At 32.1% G+C, this 21,126-nt stretch overlaps 1 protein-coding gene across 1 annotated transcript; it reads right to left on the bottom strand.

Moving 5' to 3' along the window:
• LOC108906741 (equilibrative nucleoside transporter 3-like) lies at positions 1-20,344 on the bottom strand. Its single transcript, XM_018710093.1, has 8 exons — positions 20,292-20,344; positions 20,078-20,235; positions 16,364-16,610; positions 12,267-12,317; positions 11,774-12,208; positions 3,293-3,378; positions 3,029-3,228; positions 1-712 (listed from the first exon to the last, which is right to left on the bottom strand). The coding sequence occupies exons 1-8, from the start codon at positions 20,329-20,331 to the stop codon at positions 604-606; spliced, it is 1,326 nt and encodes a 441-aa protein (XP_018565609.1). The 5' UTR covers positions 20,332-20,344; the 3' UTR covers positions 1-603.
• Positions 20,345-21,126: the final 782 nt, after the last annotated feature.

Below are 21,126 nucleotides of genomic sequence, written 5' to 3'. Positions count from 1 at the left end.
TTTGATGCAAACACTTTATTCTTGTCGGGCTTTTACCTCCATATTCTAGGCTTTATAGGGTCTAATTATTATTAATCATATTATACACATTCGAGTTTTCCCGGTTCTTGTTAATTAACAAAATTTGGTGAATTTTTGATGCAGTCTTATTTACCTGCATGATAAGAAATCAAGCAAGTGAGAGAAGGCATCACAACAATGTGCACTGTGTACGCATTATATGCACACAATGAACGATTATACCCTTCTTAAACATAAAGAGATTTTGCTGACGTGGTGGCGTATAACGTGGCAACACGCGTCACTGGACCACAGCAAAATATTTATCTATACTGTGCCGGAACAGTGTGTTTCTGTCCTTCTCCGCTATATGCGTACTGATATTTCACGTAAAAACCCCTTTTTAAATATTTTCCTATTAATCTTTTCTTCTGTTACCAGTTAATGTAATTGGTATTATATATAACTGGCATAGACAATCCATAACTCAACTGAAGAAGAATTTCTCTACAAACTACACTTTCACTCTGGGCTTCAATTGCTCCGTGCAATGGCGAATCCTTGAAAAGTTCCAAAGCCAAAGATTGGTAAGATTATATTCTATCACAGTATATGAACGATTACTAGACTAATGGGAGAAAGTAGACACCCAAATATTCCTCCGACACTAAGCATGATTAAATAGGACACGTCTTCTTTATCCCCTGCGAGTCTAAAAAAGTGTATATGTAATTAGCTTGTTGCATTAGTCGTGTTAAATAGTACTCTCTAACTGAAGGGTATTCACTCGTCAGTTCAAAGATTACAATCTAAAGCACTATAATTATCCAAAAAACACCTGCACAATTCCATTCAAGGATGCTGACAAGGTGTGCCATGACTTTCACAAAAACGAAATATATTATTATCGATTACATCATAAATACTAGTGATATGATTATTTATTCCGACGCATTTTCATAAAAACAAAACATAATAATGCCACAATTCACATTTGAAAACGGAGAGATGCATTTCGTTTTTGTGTTCTTTGATGGTAATGCAAAGTGTGCTTTCAAAAAATATCGTAGACGATATCCAACCTGAAGAGTGCCACATCGTTTGGTTTTTGCAGGGATTTATCACTATCTTTTAGAAAATGTGAACTATATACAGGGTCGTTGATATGAATGGAAACAGTTTCCTAAGGACACAAACGTTTTAGTTTTTTTTTAAATCTATTACAATAAAGAAAATATAAATATACAGGATCAGTCAAGAAGTCATGACGAAACAAATTTGTTTATTCTTTAATGGAACAACATTTATATTACACATCATGTACCTTTCTTGAGATATCGAACTTTTTAAAGTAACTTTTTATTACTTTCAATTTTATAGAAGAAAAAGGGCCCCAAATTATGGATATTTATTTTGAAAATAACACAGGGTGGAGAATATCGATATGATTTAATTTTATTATTAGTTTTTTACATAAAATAAGAAAGCATAATATTTCAAGGTTGATAAAAATATAAGAAACGAAAAAATATATTTTTTTAATGAATGTCCTGGATATTTTAAATATTATGAAAACAATAGTTATGCCAGAATAAAAAAAACGAGAGAAAAACAAGTTATAATAAACAACAAATATTTTCTTTGGAATTATATTTTATAAAGTGCTCAAAATGTTCGCCATTTATCTCCTGAGAGTAATGAATTCGCTGAACAAAATTTTGTAGTGTATCTAAAAGGGTGTTGGGAGGAATAGTGGAAATTTCATGCCTTATCCTTTCCTGCAGCTCTTCGATAATTTGTAGACTACATTTTTTATGTCACCTCACAGAAAAAAGTCAAGGGGGGTCATATCGAGAGAGTTAGGTGGCCATTCAATTGCCGCTCTGCGTCAAATCCATTTAATTGGAAAAGTTTCATCTAGATATGCCAGTACAACACGTCCAAAATGTGGAGTAGCCCCATCACGTTGAAACCATATTTATTCTGCCGGTAAATTGGGATTGTTATTGTTATTGATCGTATCAATATCGTATGGATGGACAGTTGTGTCGGTTTACGTGCCCGATTAAACAAAATATAAATTCGTCAGGAAACAATGGGTGACAAAGTTGACATTTTCGTTTAATTTCGCAGAACTCGATTTTACGATCATAATCGTCTTCACTCAATTCTTATAACAAATTAATTTTATATGGATGTAATTTTCCTCGTTTGCAAATTTTTTAAATGGAATATCGACTCATGTTATAATTTCTGTTGTGTCGAATTTATTGGATTATTTAACACATTTAACATGGCATTCAAAGAATTTTCTTTTTGTGTTTTGTAACGCTTCCTGGTCTTCCACTTTTTCGTCGATCAGTAACACTTTCAGTTTCATGAAAACGCTACAATGTTTTTGAAACGGTTGATTTAGAAATACGTTCCCGATCGGGATGCAATTCATGAAAAATATCCACTACTTCGTCACAATTTCGTCTTCTATCACCATATCCTATGATCATTAAAAGCTTAATATGCTCGATTTCAATTAAACATGCCATTTTTACGAGAAAATTATTCATATTAAATGTATTTTTGACATATGTTGTCAAGATAATCAGTATTAGACAAAAGAACGACGGGGCGTTGTTATGAAACTAGAAACTTTCATAGGTGACTTGATGGATTATAAACTTAAGGGACTAATATTTTTGTAACTTCAAAGCTCGATATCTCAAAACCGGTTAATTCAGGTACATGAGGTGCTGTATGAATTTTGTTTAGATTTTAAGAAGAATTGAAATATGGAATAATATACAGGGTGTTACACTAAAGAAAAAGAAACTTTGTTTTGTCGTGACTTTTTAATTGATCCTGTTTACCTTAAATTTCCTTTATTGCAATAGATTTTAAAAAAACCTAAAAAGTGTGTATCTTACGACTTTTCGATAGCTACCTTACTTTAGGAGATAATCGACCGTTTCCATACACATCAGCGACCCTGTATAATACTGCTACTTCCTGGACTGTCGTTTTTTAAACTTACTCTCGGATGCTGAGCATACCAGCATTCATTAAGTAGCCGGAACTCGCAGAGCACAATACAAGAACTAGGATGTACTCCCAGTCGTGTGGAAATAGAACTGGAAGGTGATTTCTGGGCTGCGCATTACAAAACCACACCAGAGGTGGTAGAATTACCATCCTAAGGAGCACAAAGCCTACTACCCAGATACTGTTAGATTTCTGAAAACGAAAATTTGTTAGCAATGAGCATTGCATTATTAAGTGTGAATATTAAAAAAATTACCGTAATTATGGCCCTAGACGTTAACCTTCCAAACAGTGAGCAGAGTTCGGTAAACAAATACGTAATGGTAGGTATAAAGTACACATCTAAAAATGTAATGGATCAAAAATATAATAACAATAATAATAATATACAGGTGTTCCACCTAAGAGGGATTCTTCTGTGACTCTGTAACTGTAAAATTTATAAAAAAAATGGTTTTAATAAAAGTTGTCTAGAATCATGTAGGCCATGTAAAGAAAATATTTTTAATTTTACAGAGTGTTCCATTTCGCGTGGGCGCTACATAACTTTGTTATTTTAAATGGAACACCCTGTTATTATTGCGTTTTTGAATTCCTTGGTTAATATTAGATACAGGAACTTTTAATAATCTTACGAGTTGAAAAACTTTTTTTTTTCAAATGGCATGACCCATATTAATTGTCATGGGTGAATGCAAAATTGAATGGCCTTTCGACTGATATAAGGTTATCCCTACTTATCTCTTAACAGTTTTCCAGAAAATCAGGATCTTTTCTAACAGCGTCAAGAAGGTCTTGCAAATGTATTAGTAATGGGTTTTCCAATAGGGATGTCCGGATTTCAATATATTACTATGGCAACACTGCGTATTATTATTTGACATGTTACTTGTCAAACATATTCAGTATATATTGCCATTTCATCATGGAAAAGTATACGCTCGAACAACGGTTGGAACTTATTAAATTTTATTATCAAAATCAGTGTTGTGTTGTGAAAACTTTACGTGAACTTCGAAAAAAATATGGTCGTCGCACTAAACATAATGAACGATATATTCGTCGTCTTGTAAGCAAATTTGAAACAACATTTTCTTTGCACGATGTTGCTGTACCAGTACGTGCAAAAAATGCAAGATCACAAGAAAATATTGAGGCAGTACAGCGAAGTGTAAGAGAGGATAGTGAGATGTCCATTTCACGTCGCTCTCAAGCATTAAACATTTCTCAAACCACTACCTGGAGAATTTTACGTAAATATTTGAGTTTACATACATATAAAATTCAATTAACGCATGAATTAAAGCCTGCTGATCATGCATTACGTCGTGGTTTTGCTACTTGGGCATTAGACAAGTTAACAGAAGATCCTTTCTTTTATCGAAAAATCATCTTTACTGATGAAGCGCATTTCTGGTTGAATGGTTTTGTGAATAAACAAAATTGCAGAATATGGAGCAATGAAAATCCTCATGCCGTTGTTGAAAACCCTTTACATCCTGAAAAAGTGACTGTGTGGTGCGGTATTTATGCTGGTGGCGTTATATTACAGTGAATGGTGAACGTTATCGGGCTATGTTAACGGATTATGTGTTTCCTAAACTTGAAGAAAACGATTTAGGTGATTATTTTTTTCAGCAGGATGGTGCCACGTGCCATACTGCCACTGAAACAATGAATTTATTGAAAATCAATTTGGTCCAGAAAAGGCCCTATCAATTAGACATAAAGATCGTGCGATTTAACGCCTTGTGACGTTATTTTGTGGGGTTTTGTTAAGTCACAAGTGTACAGCGATAAACCAGCAACAATTGGACACTTAATAGCCAATATTGAAAGAGTAATTGGTGAAATAGAGGCCAATTTATGCGAAAAAGTAATGATAAATTGGACCAAGAGATTACGATACGTCCAGCGCAGCCGTGGAGGTCATATGAATGACATTATTTTTCATACGTAATGGCGACATGTTACCTCTCAAATAAAAAAGAGATTTTAAATTTATCTTTTCAATTGTGTGTTTTCTTTACATTTTAAATTCGGACATCCTTAATGGAAGACCCTTTACAATGCCGACGCATATAGGATTTGACAAAAGCATAGCACAGCACATCCTTATCGCATCCAATTACACCAAAAGTTACTGAAATTAGACTTTCAGTGGAGACTGGAGTTTTGTCAGTGGGCACTGGAGATGTTAAATCAAGATGATTAAACGGGCCATGTTCTCCGATAAGGCTACTTTTCATAAAAATGGTTTCGTTAATAGACATAATTGCCATTATTATGACACAATAACTTCTCACCAATTCCGAACAACTCATAGCCAACGATGGTCTTTGAACGTGTGGGGAGCAATTTTGAGAACCCATGTCATTGGACCATTTTTTTTTTTGACCGTCATCTAACTGGAGCAGTTTATTTAAACTTTTTAACAAACACTCTAAAAGATTTGTTCTTTCCTTTACCCACACTTCAAAGAATGTGGATGCAACATGATGGTGCTCCTCACAATACCGCTAGGGTTCGTCAGTTTTTCCCAAAAGATGGATTGGGCGTGGGGGACCAGTGAGTTGGCCTTCAAGGTGTCCAGATATGACAAGTTGCAACTTCTTTTTTGGGGATTTATAAAAGGCAAAGTTTACGTTACACCGCCAACTACCGCGGAAGATACGCCAGACATGCTGACCAATGTTAAACAGTCTTTTAAAAACCGAATTCGTTTGTGTTTATCAAAATGGAGGACACCTCGAGCAATTGATGTAGATCAGCGGCCTAAGTATTCTTCTCCTTGTTGTGTTCCGAGTTTCAGTTTGTTTCGTTTTGCGTATTGGTTCAGTTGTTAGTGGTTTATGTTTGTTTGTCACACCCTTTTTTAAACATGCCAGTAAATATTGACACTATCAGTCCCAGGCCTGTTAAAATGTGAGAGAAAAGTTGTTTTGCAAGGCATTCTTAACGCTGTTACTGTCTACTTTTTCGGACTTTAGAAAAGAACCTGATTTTTCTGGAAAACTGTTAAAGATAAGTATGGCAACCTTATGTCAATCGAAATGGCATTCAATTTTGCATTCACACATGACAATTAATATGGGTCATCCATTTGAATAAAAAAGATTCACTCAAAGATGACAAGATAGAGTAATTTATGACAAAACGAACTGTGGAAACTGCTGGTTTCTAACTCTTACGAGTTAGACGCTATCTAGCCTCATTTAAAGAGATGAAATTGTGATTTTTTTCAAAAACATGATTATCTCGAAAACGGTAAGTTTTAAATACCATGTACATTTAATAAACTCTACCTAATATTAACCAAGGATTTCAAAAATGCAATAATATACAGGATGTTCCATTTAAAATAACAAAGTTATGTAGCGCCCACGCGAAATGGAACACCCTGTAGAGCTAAAAATATATTCTTTACTTGGCCCACATGATTCCAGGCAACTTCTATTACAACCATATTTTTTATAAATTTTACAGTTACAGAGTCACAGAAGAATCCCTCTTAGGTAGAACATATTTGCAAGACATACATAGATACATTACAACAATATGTTTAAATTAATTAGGTAATTGTAGCAAAACGGAACTGAAGACAATTAAGGGGTTAAAGATTAAATTTTGCTATCAAACTAAATAATTTAACTATGAACAGTATAAACCGACCTCTTAAAGTGAATGAATAAGTATTCTTAATGCAAATATACAGGTGTGTGATGAAAACAATGTTTTTAGACAGTGTTTATGAAAATGAATAGAGAATTGTCTAATTCTATTTCTAAATGAGATAGTTTGTAATGCTTTTAGAGAAGCTGGAATATTATTGGTACTGACTGTTGCTAATCAATAGAGATCGGAAATGTTAGGGCTGCTGCAATGTGGTACAGGGTTAGTTGTAGGCCGGGTTCTCTTTTATGTAATTTTAATCAAACAAAAAGTAACACAAGCGTTGCCCTCTTATAACTGCATTATTTACATTATAAGAATATACAGGGTGTTCCAGAGCTAACTTGACAGGCTTTATCTCGGAAACTAATCGAGATGGAAAAAAATGTTATATAGAAAAGGTTTTCAGCTTAAAAAGATGCGTTTAATCATTTTATTTTCAAATATACTGGGTGCCCCAAAAATATGGTATATTGCGGAACTTCAATTTTTTAAATGGAACACCTTGTATATTTTTAAGTTTTTGGGTTCTCCTTTTATTTCTGAACATATTTGATTAACCATGATCTATACTTTTCTTTCTATCTCGACTAGTTTCCGAGATAATGCCTGTCAAGATAGCTCTGGGACACCCTGTATATGTATGTATTTGCATAATAGTACGAAACAAATAGGGGCGTTCGAAAACTTTCTAAACTCTCAGGGTCCATTTATATTAGAATTGGACAATTTCTTACCTGTCAGTTGAACGCTTCAAAACGACTTCGATTTTCATCACTTTCTTACGCGGTTTTGACTATCTAGGAACAAAAATATGACATACGCGAGTATCAAAACAATTATGTCTTATAAGAAGTTTCATAACAAATAATTTCATTAATAATGATTTTTTCTCTAAACTGCATATTTACAAAGATATTGGAAAATGTGAAAAAAAATACGTCAATTTTGCGTATTTTTACACTTTTTAATTTTTCCTACAAATAGCACAATATTTTTCTTTGTATTTTCATTGTATTTGTAGGTATATACAGCGTGTAACAAGTATGACTGCCATAACTTCAGCATGAGATAGAGTAATCATAAATGAACTAATAAGTTGTATATTAGGAGTGTAAGAATAACAGTTTTCAAAATAAGGGAGTATTAATATTGGGGAGTTTTATCACAACATGACAACAGCGCTACACAGCTGATGCACACCACGGGTACACATGGCAGACTTGTCCTACGGAAAAAATGTAAACAACTATTATTGTGAAACATTTAGTAAATTTCAAGACAATTGTTTTCCAGTTTTTAAATAAATAAAATAAAATGTATCGATTTTGTAGTACGAAGATAGTGTTGTGCTTAAATTGTAGGTCGAATTTTATTATTTATGAATCTCTTAAAACAGGAACTTAACTTTTAATCAAATTATAAATTTGAAAAATATGTAATTAAAGTACCCAAAGATGCACGTCGTCCGAATAATCATACGTATTAAAAATAATTTAGGGACTTTGCAAAAATCAATAATAATTTTTAAACGCAAGTACAAAACAAACTACAACATATGCTCAAAATGTCCACCACCATTTTCGATGCACGCGCGACACCTTCGAATCCAATTTTCGCGCACTCGCTGGAAAATACCTCATGAAAATGAAAAAAAAAAAAAACTCCAGTGTCCAATTCCAGATACCAACACCAACTGATAGACTAGGCGGTATCTGTTTTGGTTTAGGTGAATCGTATATCCACGGAGATTTTTGGCTTTTTGGCTTTCAAATATCACTAGAAATGAAAATTTTTCTATGCGCATAAAAAAAAACGTGGGCTTAACTTTTGGCGGCACAATATGTTAAAAAAAATCGAAAATTGTCATATTTTTCTTCCTATTTAATTATGTATCTTTTTAAGAGTTGATTTTAGGCGAAAATGGAACAGGAAAAAAATGTTTATAATTCAATGTTTTACAAAACATGACTAGTTACAAATCGAATGAATCATGATTATTATGGTAAAAATCGAAAAAATCGCAAAAATGGGGTTAAAACACAATACTTTTTAGGGATTTTTTTTTGGGGGTATTTAAACTGGATATAGGACTTTTATACTTGACTCAAGAAAACTTCATGTTATGTAGAATCTTCACACCAAATTTCATCAAAATCGGTTCGATAGATTTTGCATAATAATTTTGCAACCCAGATTTTCAAAATAAAAAAAATTGCAAATTTTCAAAATTTTACACAGCAAAAACCGAGGCCCTTAGATACTTGAAAATTTAATCACATATAGAAGGGTTCTCAAGCTTCCAAACTTTTTTTGAAAAATTCGGATCCATCAATTAGGAGAGCTCTGGCGCTTGTTTAAACATTGGTCGAATTTTTGTACTTATAAACAATTAGAATAACTTTGTGAATATTCAATCATATCAAATTTTTTAAACCAGATTTTAAAAGTTCTTGGAAAGACGCTTCTTTAAAAAAAAACAGATCGATTGATCAATTAGTTACGTAGTTATAGCCGATCAAAGTTTAACTGTCATTTACACTAAATGTACTGGGACATCCGGGCTAATTTTTCGAAAAATACCTTTGGTATTCCGTGTACTTACCAGGTCTAAGATTACAATACTTTTGTTCATTAGCAACCTACTTTAAAACGTGTATAAAGTTATTTACGTAAACGAAAAATTCAAGAAAATCGTATGGGTGGTGGTGGTTAGGGAAGCAGAGAGCGCGGCCCCTTTGGCCTGCTCGAAATTGAATCGGCGAGTTCAAAACCGCGATGCACTTAAAAATTTTTAATATCTCACCTTCTAGAGGTCCGATTTTGATTTTTTTTTTTTAATTTTAGCGTATTTTCAAATGCCTATCGTTAATAATTATTGGTCTTTCAACAGTCCGAACAGTCCTTTACTTATCAACTTTATTTTTCTATTGTATTTTCTTTTGTATTGTCAAAAACAAATTTATTTAAATATTCTGAAATTGTTCAAACAACAATTATTTTCAAAATGTGACGAAAATTCGTAATATAAATAATGAGTTAATTTCTCATTTGCTTATATTTTAAACAATAAATAATATTTGAATTATACTTTAATCACAAAAAAAATAATATTAAAAAAGTATATTTCTTTCATTTCAATGTATTATTTCGTATTTGAAAAATACGACCTTGAAAAAAAATAGATACACGTATATACCGTTAGGAAAAGCATCTCTACAACCTGTATATACAGTGTTATTTTTTTTAAACCTGACAGTCCAACTTTTTTATTTGAAGTAATAGACTAATACTTGCAAATGCAAAGTTGTAGGAAATAACTTGTTAAGAAAAATTTACAAACATTTTTTTCCGGTGTTGCCATTTAAAAATATATCATTTTAGTAGCTACTGCAGAAATCTGGCAACACCGGAAAGAATTATTTGTAAATTTTTCTTATTTTTTTTAAAAGAAGTGTCTTTCCAAGAACTTATAAAACCTGGTTTAAAAAATTTGATTTGATTGAATATTCACAGTGATTCTAATTGTTTATAAGTACAAAAATTCGACCAATGTTTAAACAAGCGCCAGAGCTCTCCTAATTGATGGATTCGAATTTTTCAAAAAAAGTTTGAAAGCTTTAGAGCCCTTCTATATGCGATTAAATTTTCAAGTATCTAACGCCCTTGGTTTTTGATGTGCAAAATTTTGAAAATTTTTTTTCAAAATCTGGGTTGCAAAGTTATTATGCAAAATCTATAGAATCGATTTTGATGAAATTTGATGTGAGGATTCTACATAACATGTAGTTTTATTGAGCCAAGTATATAGTATATAGGTCCTATACCCAATTTAAATACCCCAAAAAAATTCCCTAAAAAGTATCGTTTTTTAACCCCATTTTTGCGATTTTTTCGATTTTTACCATAATAATCATGATTCATTCGATTTGTAACTAGTTACGTTTTGTAAAAAATTTAATTACAAACATTTTTTTCCTCTTCCATTTTCGCATAAAATCAAGTCTTGAAAAGATACATAATTAAAGAGGAAGAAAAATATGACATTTTTCGAATTTTTTTAACATATTGTGCCGCTAGAAGTTAAGCCCACGTTTTTTTTTATGCGCATAGAAAAATTTTCATTTCTAGTGGTATTTGAAAGCCAAAAATCTCCGTGGAAACAGATGCCGTTTGGACCATGAATTGCTTATTGCTGGATAGATCGATATTAATTTTATCGAATTTTAAATTTATTACAACGCTAATTATTTTTTAGAATTAACCATAAAGAAGTTCAAAAAAGTCATAAACTTTGTATTTTATGGTATTCTATATACGCAGTTATGTCAATATTCCTTAATTAATCGAACTTTTGTACATCAAGTTGGAGATTTTGAAAATTTTTTTCTCGGAAATGATTGAATAGGATAGGATATAAGGTTTTTTTGCTTATTTTAATGTATTTTACTGTCTGTTAAAATTAGGGCAGTCAAACTTCTAACACCCTGTATTATTTTTGAGCGATTTTTACTAATATCTAATCTACGTCAAACGACAACCATATCTCAAATGTTTTGAGCTTAATTTTCCCGAACTATACTGACAAGCAACTTTGAACCAATCAAATTTATTAATTCAACGTCTGACATCACTTTTAGACGTTTAAAACCAGTTTGACCTTCTATTCTAAAATATAATAATAGAGAAAATCTGATGCGTATTTTTGATAAAATTTTAACCTATAATGTAAAGAAATTTTCTTTATGTTTTATCAAATTACCATTGTTGCTACAACATACGAAATGATATCATCATTTACAAAATCATCACAAATTTTTCAGAATTGTTCAAATTTTTTCAAAATGATAAAACTTGTCACTTGATGGTTTTGCAAAGAAATTCTAAAGAATAATTGTAGATTAACAACTAACGAAGTGTCATTTTTTGGTTTGCTTAATCTGCACCAAGCTTAATATATCTGACAATTAGTGAATTCTCATGCTAAAGTTTATATCAAAATAACAATGTTCGCTAACTTTGATTAGCAAAAATCTGGGGTATATTCGATAAAAGAACTTCTTACCGTTCCATTTATTCCCATTGCCATAGTTCTCTGAAACGACTAAAGTGGTAATAGTGGGATGCATCATACTCATAGTAACGAATCCAAGAATCATTATAGCCAAACAAGGCCATATTCGAAAGAAGGCGACCTTAATGTCTTCTCTCGTGTGCTTCTTCTTCGTATCTTCCACCTCTAGGTGCATGTAATACTTGTAGAAAGTCGTGTTTTGAACGAACAGATGCAAAAACCAGGTTGAAAAGATTATTAGATCGCCTACGATGAAGTAGAACAGTGCTGAAGCTTCTGTAGAGGTTCCAAGACTCAAGGATAGAATTTGCATAAGTGCGCTGAAAATCGTGGCAATTCCCTGACCGAATAAGAAGGTCTTCATGTAAACTGGGGGGAATTTCGATACAATAGCTGTAGAGGTGACTTGAAACAGGTTAAGGGTACCTGAAAGAATATATGTATTTCAGGATATCCTGGCTTCTTTTTAGTTGTATTTTTTTACCTGTTAGAAGCGACATTGCCGCAAGAGTAAGCACAAAAAATGCCACCTGCCCTAAAAAATATCTTAGTTATAAACAAAAATATAAGAAGTTGCTACTTATACAGGGTATTCAGATACAAATCAGTCAAACGTCACTGATGTATTCAACTATAAGACTTTGGAGGATTATATTTTACCTCTACTACAAAATTTAAAACAGGAAGTTCAAACTCAATTTCGGAAAAATGTCATATTTAAAATATTCAGTATAAAAGGTGTACAGTTGTTCTATGAAACTACCATGTATTTTTTAAATAAAAATGGATTTCAGTTCTTTTGCAATTGTCAAAATAATACTAAGGAATTGTTCTAATATAGAAAACTTCCTAGTTTGCAGCATAATAAACAAGCTCTATGATTTATTTCAAAGTTAATGAAACCAAGCCAGTCTTATACCAAGTTTCAAATGGTTACTTTCGGATACACTGACAAAATTCATTTAAAAATAATTAGCTCTATATCTTGAAAACAATAAAACATTAGATGTATAAATCACAGAAAAAGGTCTTATCTTCATGATCTATAGTATAGAGGCCAATCAGTAGAGCATTAAATCAATGATTTTGTGACAAATATACTAGTAGCAAACGGATTGTGCCATCATATAGAAGACAGTCTGTAGATATATGCTTATATGTTTCCTACTCCAATTTACCATTAATTAATTTTTTTTTGTTTTTTTCTTAAAAATCCTAAACTAACGAAGACAATTTTTAGAGAATCAAAATATGAATAAAACGAGAGGTCGGTCGATCTGATCGGATAATTAGAAACGAAGAAAACCTGGAAAAATCAAAAAATTTACGTATTCTTAAAAATTCATTACTCCACCATTTTTTTTATTGTAGAGGGAGTTGGGGGCAGTGGATATACAGGGTGTTCCACCTAAGAGGGACTCTTCTGTAACTCTGTAACTGCAAAATTTATCAAAAAATCGTATAGGCCATGTAAAGAAAATATTTTTGGCTTTACAGGGTGTACCATTTCGCGTGGGCATACATAACTTCGTTATTTTAAATGGAACAATGTATATTATTGCGTTTTTGAATTCATTGGTCAATATTAGGTAGAGTTTATTAAATATACGTCATCACAAATACGAAATCACAATTTCAGCTCTTTAAATGAGGCTAGATAGCATCTAAACCGTAAGAGTTACAAACCTGCAGTTTTCACAGTTCGTTTCGTCATAAATTACTCTATCGTGTCATCCATGAGCAAAACGTGTACGTTATTCAGACTCGGAAATACTAAGACCTACATTTAATAATCTTACGAGTTGAAAAACTTTTTTTTTCAAATTGATGACCTATATTAATTGCCATGGGTGAATGCAAAATTGAATGCCCTTTCGATTGACATAAGGTTGTCCATACTTATCTTTAACCGTTTTCCAGAAAAATCAGGTTCTTTTCCGAAAAAGTAGCTATGTAACAGCGTCAAGAAGGCCTTGCAATTGTATTATAATACAACGTCGATACATAGGATTTTACAAAAGCACAGCACAGCACATCCTTATCGCGTCCAATTACACCAAGAGTTACTAAAAGTAGACTTTCAACTGAGACTGGAGTTTTGTCGGTTTGGTTTGTTTGAACGTGTGGGGAGCAATTTTGGGAATCCATGTCATTGGACCATTCTTTGTGACCAGAAACTAACTGGAGCAGTTTATTTAAACTTTTTAACAAACACTCTAGAAGATTTGTTAGGCGCCATTCCTTTAGGTAAACGTCGAAGAATGTGGATGCAACATGATGGTGCTCCACTTCACAATACCGCTGCGGTTCGTCAGTTTTTACATGGAACTTTTCCCAACAGATGGATTGGACGCGGAGGACCAGTGAGTTGACCTTCAAGGTGTCCAGATATGACAAGTTGGGACTTCTATTTATGGGGATTTTTAAAAAACAAAGTTTACATTACACCACCAACTACCGCAGAAGATATGTGGCAGCGCATTACAGTAGCATTTCAAGAAATTACGCCGCACATGCTGACCAATGTTGAAACGTCTTTTAAAAGCCGAATTCGTTTGTGTATTAATCAAAATGGAGGCCTTCGAGCAATTGATGTAAATCAACGGTCTAAGTATTCTTCTCCTTATTGTGTTCCATAGATATTGACACTGTCAGTCCTAGACCTGATGAAATGTGAGAGAAAAGTGGTTTTGCAAGACCTTGACGCTGTTACATAGCTACTTTTTCTGACTTTAGAAAAGAACCTTATTTTTCTGGAAAACTGTTACAGATAAGTATGGACATCCTTATATCAGTCGAAAGGGCATTTAATTTTGCATGCACCCATGACAATTAATATGGGTCATTCTATTTGAAAAAAGAAAGTTTTTCAACTCGTAAGATTATTAAATGTAGGTGTCACTATTTCCGAGTAAGAATAACGTACACGTTTTGTTCACAGATGACAAGATAAAGTAACCCTTACGGTTTAGACACCATCTAGCCTCATTTAGAGAGGCGAAATCGTGATTTTTTTCAAAAACAACTGATTATCTCGAAAATGGTAAGTTTAAAACACCATGTACATTTAATAAACTGTACCTAATATTAACCAAGGAATTTAAGCGAAATCTTGACATCAAACGTGAATTTGAAAGTTTTCTTACAAAATGTACTTTTCTGTTTCGAAGAATATATATTTAGGTGACCTTGTATACCGTTAAGGAAATTTTATTACATTTTGTAAGTTGTTTATGAACGAATTTACAATGAAAATTTGTTTTTCTCGAAAATGTTTGTGACATTCCTCGTTTTATTCCTATTATAAACGAAAGATTTTGCAATAATATTTACCTATTGGCAGTTGCAGATGTTTCCGCTACATGAAAGTCGCTTGTACACTCCACGACATGGTATTATTTATTATGTATCACCACTTACTATACAGGGCTGGAAAATCCACATGGTCCATCTGCCTTTACATGAGAACGACAAAGTAAAGTAAAGAAATCCGTGCGATAGACAAGGATGGCTATAGTGAAGACGTTTCATAATCTGAATAGTCACCGCCCATTTCAGGTTAGAAGTGGGACTGACTATTCAGATTATGAAACGTCTTCAATGTAACCATCCTTGTCTATCGCACGGATTTCTATGACACTTTATCGCTCTCACGTAACGGCCGATGTACCATGGGGACATTCCGAACCTGTATATTAAACTATACTATAAGTAATATTCAAAATTGTATACATACACTGCCCCTCATCTCTTGATCTTGTGCCTCTACTTGACCGCGTACGCGGACTCGGACGTTTTTGAGCTTGTTTGGAGGAATTTTTCACCTGTTTCGCATCATTATATCGGAAAATAGAATATACGTTTTGTAGTATTATACTTCTATTTTTAAAATCCGGCTGAAACTTAAAATCTCCAACGCATCCAGAAAGTTTGCAAAATAGTGCACCAAAATATTCAAATTGCAAATGTGCCAAAACTAATGGTCCGACAGCGCCTGCTTTGTGCACACTTAAAGTACGTATAAATTCACTACTTTTGTACACAGGGTAAGCTTTACAATTAAAAAAATGGCGGAGTAATGAATTTAAAAAAAAACGCTAAATTTTCTGATTTTTCCGGGTTTTTTAATTTCTAATTATTATCAGATCGGATCGATCGACCTCTCGTTTTATTCGTATTTCGATTCTCTACAAATTGTTTCTTTATAGCATTCAGATTGCTTCGTTAGTTTAGGGTTTATAAGCAAAAAACTTTAAAAAATGCGTTTTTTGCATAAAAATGTTGGAGTAGGAAACATATTAGCATATATCTACAGACTGTCTTTTAAATGATGGCACAGTCCGTTTGCAACTAGTACTTATTTTTGTCACAAAACCTCTGTGAATTGGCCTAATATAAATCTGAATATTTGAACATGTATTGTATTGATTTTTTTTAAATGATTGTTTTAATTGACTGAACATTCATAGCTTTTATGATCATATAATTTGACAGGAACGTGTTAAAATTAGTAGCGGGTGCTTTTCCTTTTCTAACTAATATTTTTTCATACATTGAAAAAAAATACATATATATACTTACATGTATCAGTGTTAATCTTTATGAAGGCAGTAAATACTACGAAAATAGCGTTTACGAAAGTCACAGATAAAAGAATTCTGGAGCTAGCTTTAAATCTAGGTCCGTATGTTACTGATAATAACATGGCCGCTACAGAAGGTACTGATTGGACTACCATCCCTCCTGAGAAGAAATATTTTTCAAGGGTTGTCTTATTGTTCAGATCTACCGTATCCTTTGCGGGATCTCTAAATTTATACATCCAGTACTACAAAAAATAGATAGTAAAGTAATAATCAATGTTTTCCATGTTTTGAAAATATAACTACTTTAGCATTTATCCTCGACGATTTTACCCACACCTAAAATTAGTCGTAACCAAATCGTTACAAACGTGAGCTATTCGAGTTCAAAAACGAAATTCAACGTATTAGCCCTTTGGTTTTGGGACATAAGCCTCAATTTTGCAACAGTTTTTATCCGACAGGTAAAATCGTCGAGGATGAACGAAGTATATAATAAATAATAATAATAATTTATTCGTAGAAAATCCAGAATATATAAAACGTAAATCAATATTAAAAGCTATACGAATAAACAATACTTGATAAGTTTACACCTGTTTCAAGAACATAAAGTAAAATATGAACATACATGACAAAATGCCTATCACAGAAAAACATCAAACACGCATATAATAAAACAAAACAGGAAAAAAATACATAATTATACAGAGAGAAGAAAAGTATGTATATGTTTACGGAATCAGTCAATTCGGATTAATTGTATTAATAAAAATATTTACTTATTGTTTCCCGAGGAGTTTCTAATATGTACATTTTAACTTTCCTCTTGAATGCATACATTGATAGATTGTTTACTTTCAAAGAATCAGGTACAGTGTTATATAATTTAGGTGCTAAATATAGTAGTGATCTTTGGCCCAAATTTTTTTGGCATAAAGGGAGATAAGAACTTTTGTTTTCTTCTAGTTTCATAATTATGAGACATTTCATGCTTATTATTAGTATAATGATACCTACAAACACAGTTGTAGTAATAAAGTTGTCTTACATCGAAGACTTTAGGCTTCAAGGTACAACTCATTACTAGGGTAAGTTAATTCTTTTTGTAACATCATCTTTAAAAATCTTTTTTGTATAATTGTGAGAGGTTCAATGTGACTACTAACCGCTGAACCCCAAGATAGCACAGCGTAATTTATATGACTCTGTATTAAAGCATGATAGACCATTTTTAGATATTGTCTAGACAACATCCTACAGAGGTACTTAAAGGTATATAAAATGGAATGAAGCTTCTTTATAACATAATTTATATGTATATCCCATCTCAAATGACAATCTATAAAAACACCTAAATATTTTGTTTTTATTGCATGTAAGATTCTAATTGTATGATCCTTGCTTTCTAATTTCAGATAATTAAAAGATGGGGAAACTGACTTATTGCATGTAAAAGGCAAGTAGCTCGTCTTTTCCAGGTTAATTGTCAATAGTTTGTAACTGAACCAATCTTTTACGTAAGACAATTCACTTTCCACAGTTTATGAAGCCGCTATGAGATTTGCACTTATAACTTTTATACATATTTAAACTATGTTTTTAATTTTTTTGTAACTCATTTGACAATATTATTGTTATGTATGTTTCTTCTCTTATAAGTAATTTTTTCCTGTACCTATGTATTTTTACTTATTTCTTTGTGTCGATGTTTGTATCAATTTATTCTTGTGTGAATATTTTAATTTTACATTTTACTTGTATGAATTATTTCTGTAATGTTCTGTAATTGGATTTGTTCCCGTTGAACTAAAATATATATTTCTACTTCTGTTTCTATAATGGGTATACACTGAAAAAACAATTACTTTCTATTAAAATAATCGCCTGTTTTGAGTTTAGTCAGATTATATTTACGCTAATTACATTAAGATAAACCATTAAATTAAAAAAAAAACGTTTACATCAAATTTGTCTATAATTAACTAATCAGATTCCTGAGAAATGTTATTTTTTGTTAATTTATCAAAATTTCTTAAATATTAACCAGTTGATTATAAAATTTAACATAGTTCACAACTTTAATCGGTTCAATAGCAAAAAACATTCAAATGAGATTTTACAAAACTACGAACTTATTATTAGTTATTTATACACAATATATTCTAGGCAATGTCCAAAATTAAGATTCGTTCATGGCAAACGATATTTATTTTCTGCAAATAAATATCTTTTTTAGTGTATTTTAGCCGGTCTAAAAATACATGGTGTTCCGTTCATGTTTCAAAAAAACTTGTGTGCAAGTTCCTATAAAATAATGGGGGTAGTTCATGTAATGTTTTTTCCTTAGACAACCCTGTTTTCGAGATACAGTGTGTTGAAGTTGTTACTTTCCCAATAGTTTTCCTGAATTATCTTTAAATCGGCTAAAGATAAAAATGTCAAAATTTGTACACAACATCAACTGTGGGTTAAGAACAATGTGCAAACGGTTTCTTTCTGAAAAGCAGTGTCGCCGATACAGGTAATTGGAGGGATACAGTCGAAAAAAAATATGTTAAAAGTCAAAATTTATGACATTTCTAAACAGTTCTGTAAACTCTAGTACAAAGTATACTACAATAAAAAGGTATACTTGTCGAAATTCGGTAGCATGTACCATTTTCGAGAAAAATGAAGTTGCATTTTTTTGCTCACATAAACCGGCATAACAAAATATTAAATTGAAAGAGGGCTTTACCATTGAATGAGCCGAAGACATTTAGCTACCAACAGTATTTGCATTTAAGACTATAATTTTAATTTCTTAGTATCACATGAAACAGTTAAATTGTAAAACATTTTGTTAACTAAAAAAAAAATTGAAATTTATTTTAAGTTTCAGATTGTTGTGAACTAACATTTAAAAAAGTGAATCAAACAAAATAAACAGATTATGGTAATTAATTATCTATTAATAAATAATTTTAGATTTTGTAAACTACTACACTACCATTACTAAAATAAACAATTGTTGAATGGAGTGAATTGTTGATGGACATGAATGCTTAAAAAAACTGATAAGAACAGAAAAGAGAGAGAACAGACTCGGAGACGTACAGAACAAAACAGCCGCACAATTAAATAATTGAACAAAACTCGAACTACTAAAGTAGATGCTAAAATTGTCCCCCATTTGCTTCTATGCAACTTCATTTTTCTCGAAAATGGTACATGGTACCGAATTTCGACAAGTATACCTTTTTTTGTAGAATGCTTTAGAGTTTACAGAACTATTTAGAAATGTAATAAATTTTGACTTTTAACATATTTTTTTTCGATTGTGCCCCCCCAATTACCTGTATCGGCGACACTACTTTTCAGAAAGAACCCGTTGGCATATTATTTTTAACGCACAGTAGGTGTTTATTCCTGTACAAATTTTGACATTTTAACTTCAACACACTGTATCTCGAAAAGAGGGCGTCTAAGAAAAAAACTTTATAAGAACTACCCCTACTATTTTTCCATGAGGAATTTGCACATAAGTTTTCTTGAAACATGAACGGGACACCCTGTATATTGATGTACCAAAGTAGTAAAGGTACAGGAGTCAAATAAAAGTGTTCTAGAGATTGATTTTGTCTATTTCGGCGTTAACCTATCTCTATGTAAATGTTTTTACTAAAACCACATGGTCAAAAATATAACAAGTATTAAAGCAATAACTTACATCATTGGCCGTGACGAAGAAACTCATAGGCAATATACCGAGCGCACCGAATAGCAAACATAACATCCGCACCAGGTACAAAGTATCATTTGGGGTGTGTTTCTCTTTACTTAACTTATCCGCCAGTTGCTCAGGTTTCGTTGTGGAGATCAAGGAAACTGAAAATATTAATTAGGTTTAAATCAACAAGAAGTTTTTCATATTTTAATGTTACCTCTCCTAAGAACATCAGCCATCTCTTCAAAGTTCTCCATCTTTGCCGGTAGTCTGCTTCCTACTAGTATCGGCGGAGCATCAAATAAAAACTATTTATAAGAAAATACGTGGCACTTAAAATGCTATTGTCAAGTGGGTCCTTTTCTTTTCAACAATGTGGAATGCACTCAGTAATTCGCGATAAAGAATACAATTATCTATGTATATATCTATAAAAACCTTCACTGATGAAATGAAGAATAGAGTCCAATTACATTTTTAATGAATATAAAATTTTTATTTATTATCTATTTAAACAGAGTCAGAAATAGATGGGTGTTGTGTACACAGGTAAGGAGCAGTGTCTAAAAATATATTATACAGTATACAGGGTGTCTCTAAAGGGTCTGTACAACGTTCCACCAGATATGGTACGGCTCAAAATAAGTCGATTTAACTAACCTTGCCTTAGTCCAAAAATTGATAATAACGGATTGGTAATAACAGGGTGTCAAAGTTGAAAAAATAAATGACGTCTTTAATATCTTTCGACTATTTCAAGCGAATTTCGTAACCGGGTTTTTTTTGTGATGAGAAATCACTTTCGACTATTATACGTTGATCAGTTAACAACGTTAAGAATTATACATAAGCTCTGATATCACACCTAAAAAAACACATTTTATATCAGAAAATATTTATAGGCGAAGCACGATAAAAAAATCAAGTTGCCACGATTCTTATTTCTACTTATAACAAATTAATTAACCTTCACATTGTTCATTCTGAATTGAGTCGATCATAAAATTATATATGAATATAAAAATGGCATTCAAAATTGGGATAAAATACCT

The sequence above is a fragment of the Anoplophora glabripennis genome, unplaced genomic scaffold (assembly GCF_000390285.2).
Source record: "Anoplophora glabripennis isolate ALB-LARVAE unplaced genomic scaffold, Agla_2.0 scaffold187, whole genome shotgun sequence".
NCBI classification, from domain to species: Eukaryota; Metazoa; Arthropoda; class Insecta; order Coleoptera; family Cerambycidae; genus Anoplophora; species Anoplophora glabripennis.
This window is presented reverse-complemented; position numbering and strand designations above follow the sequence as displayed.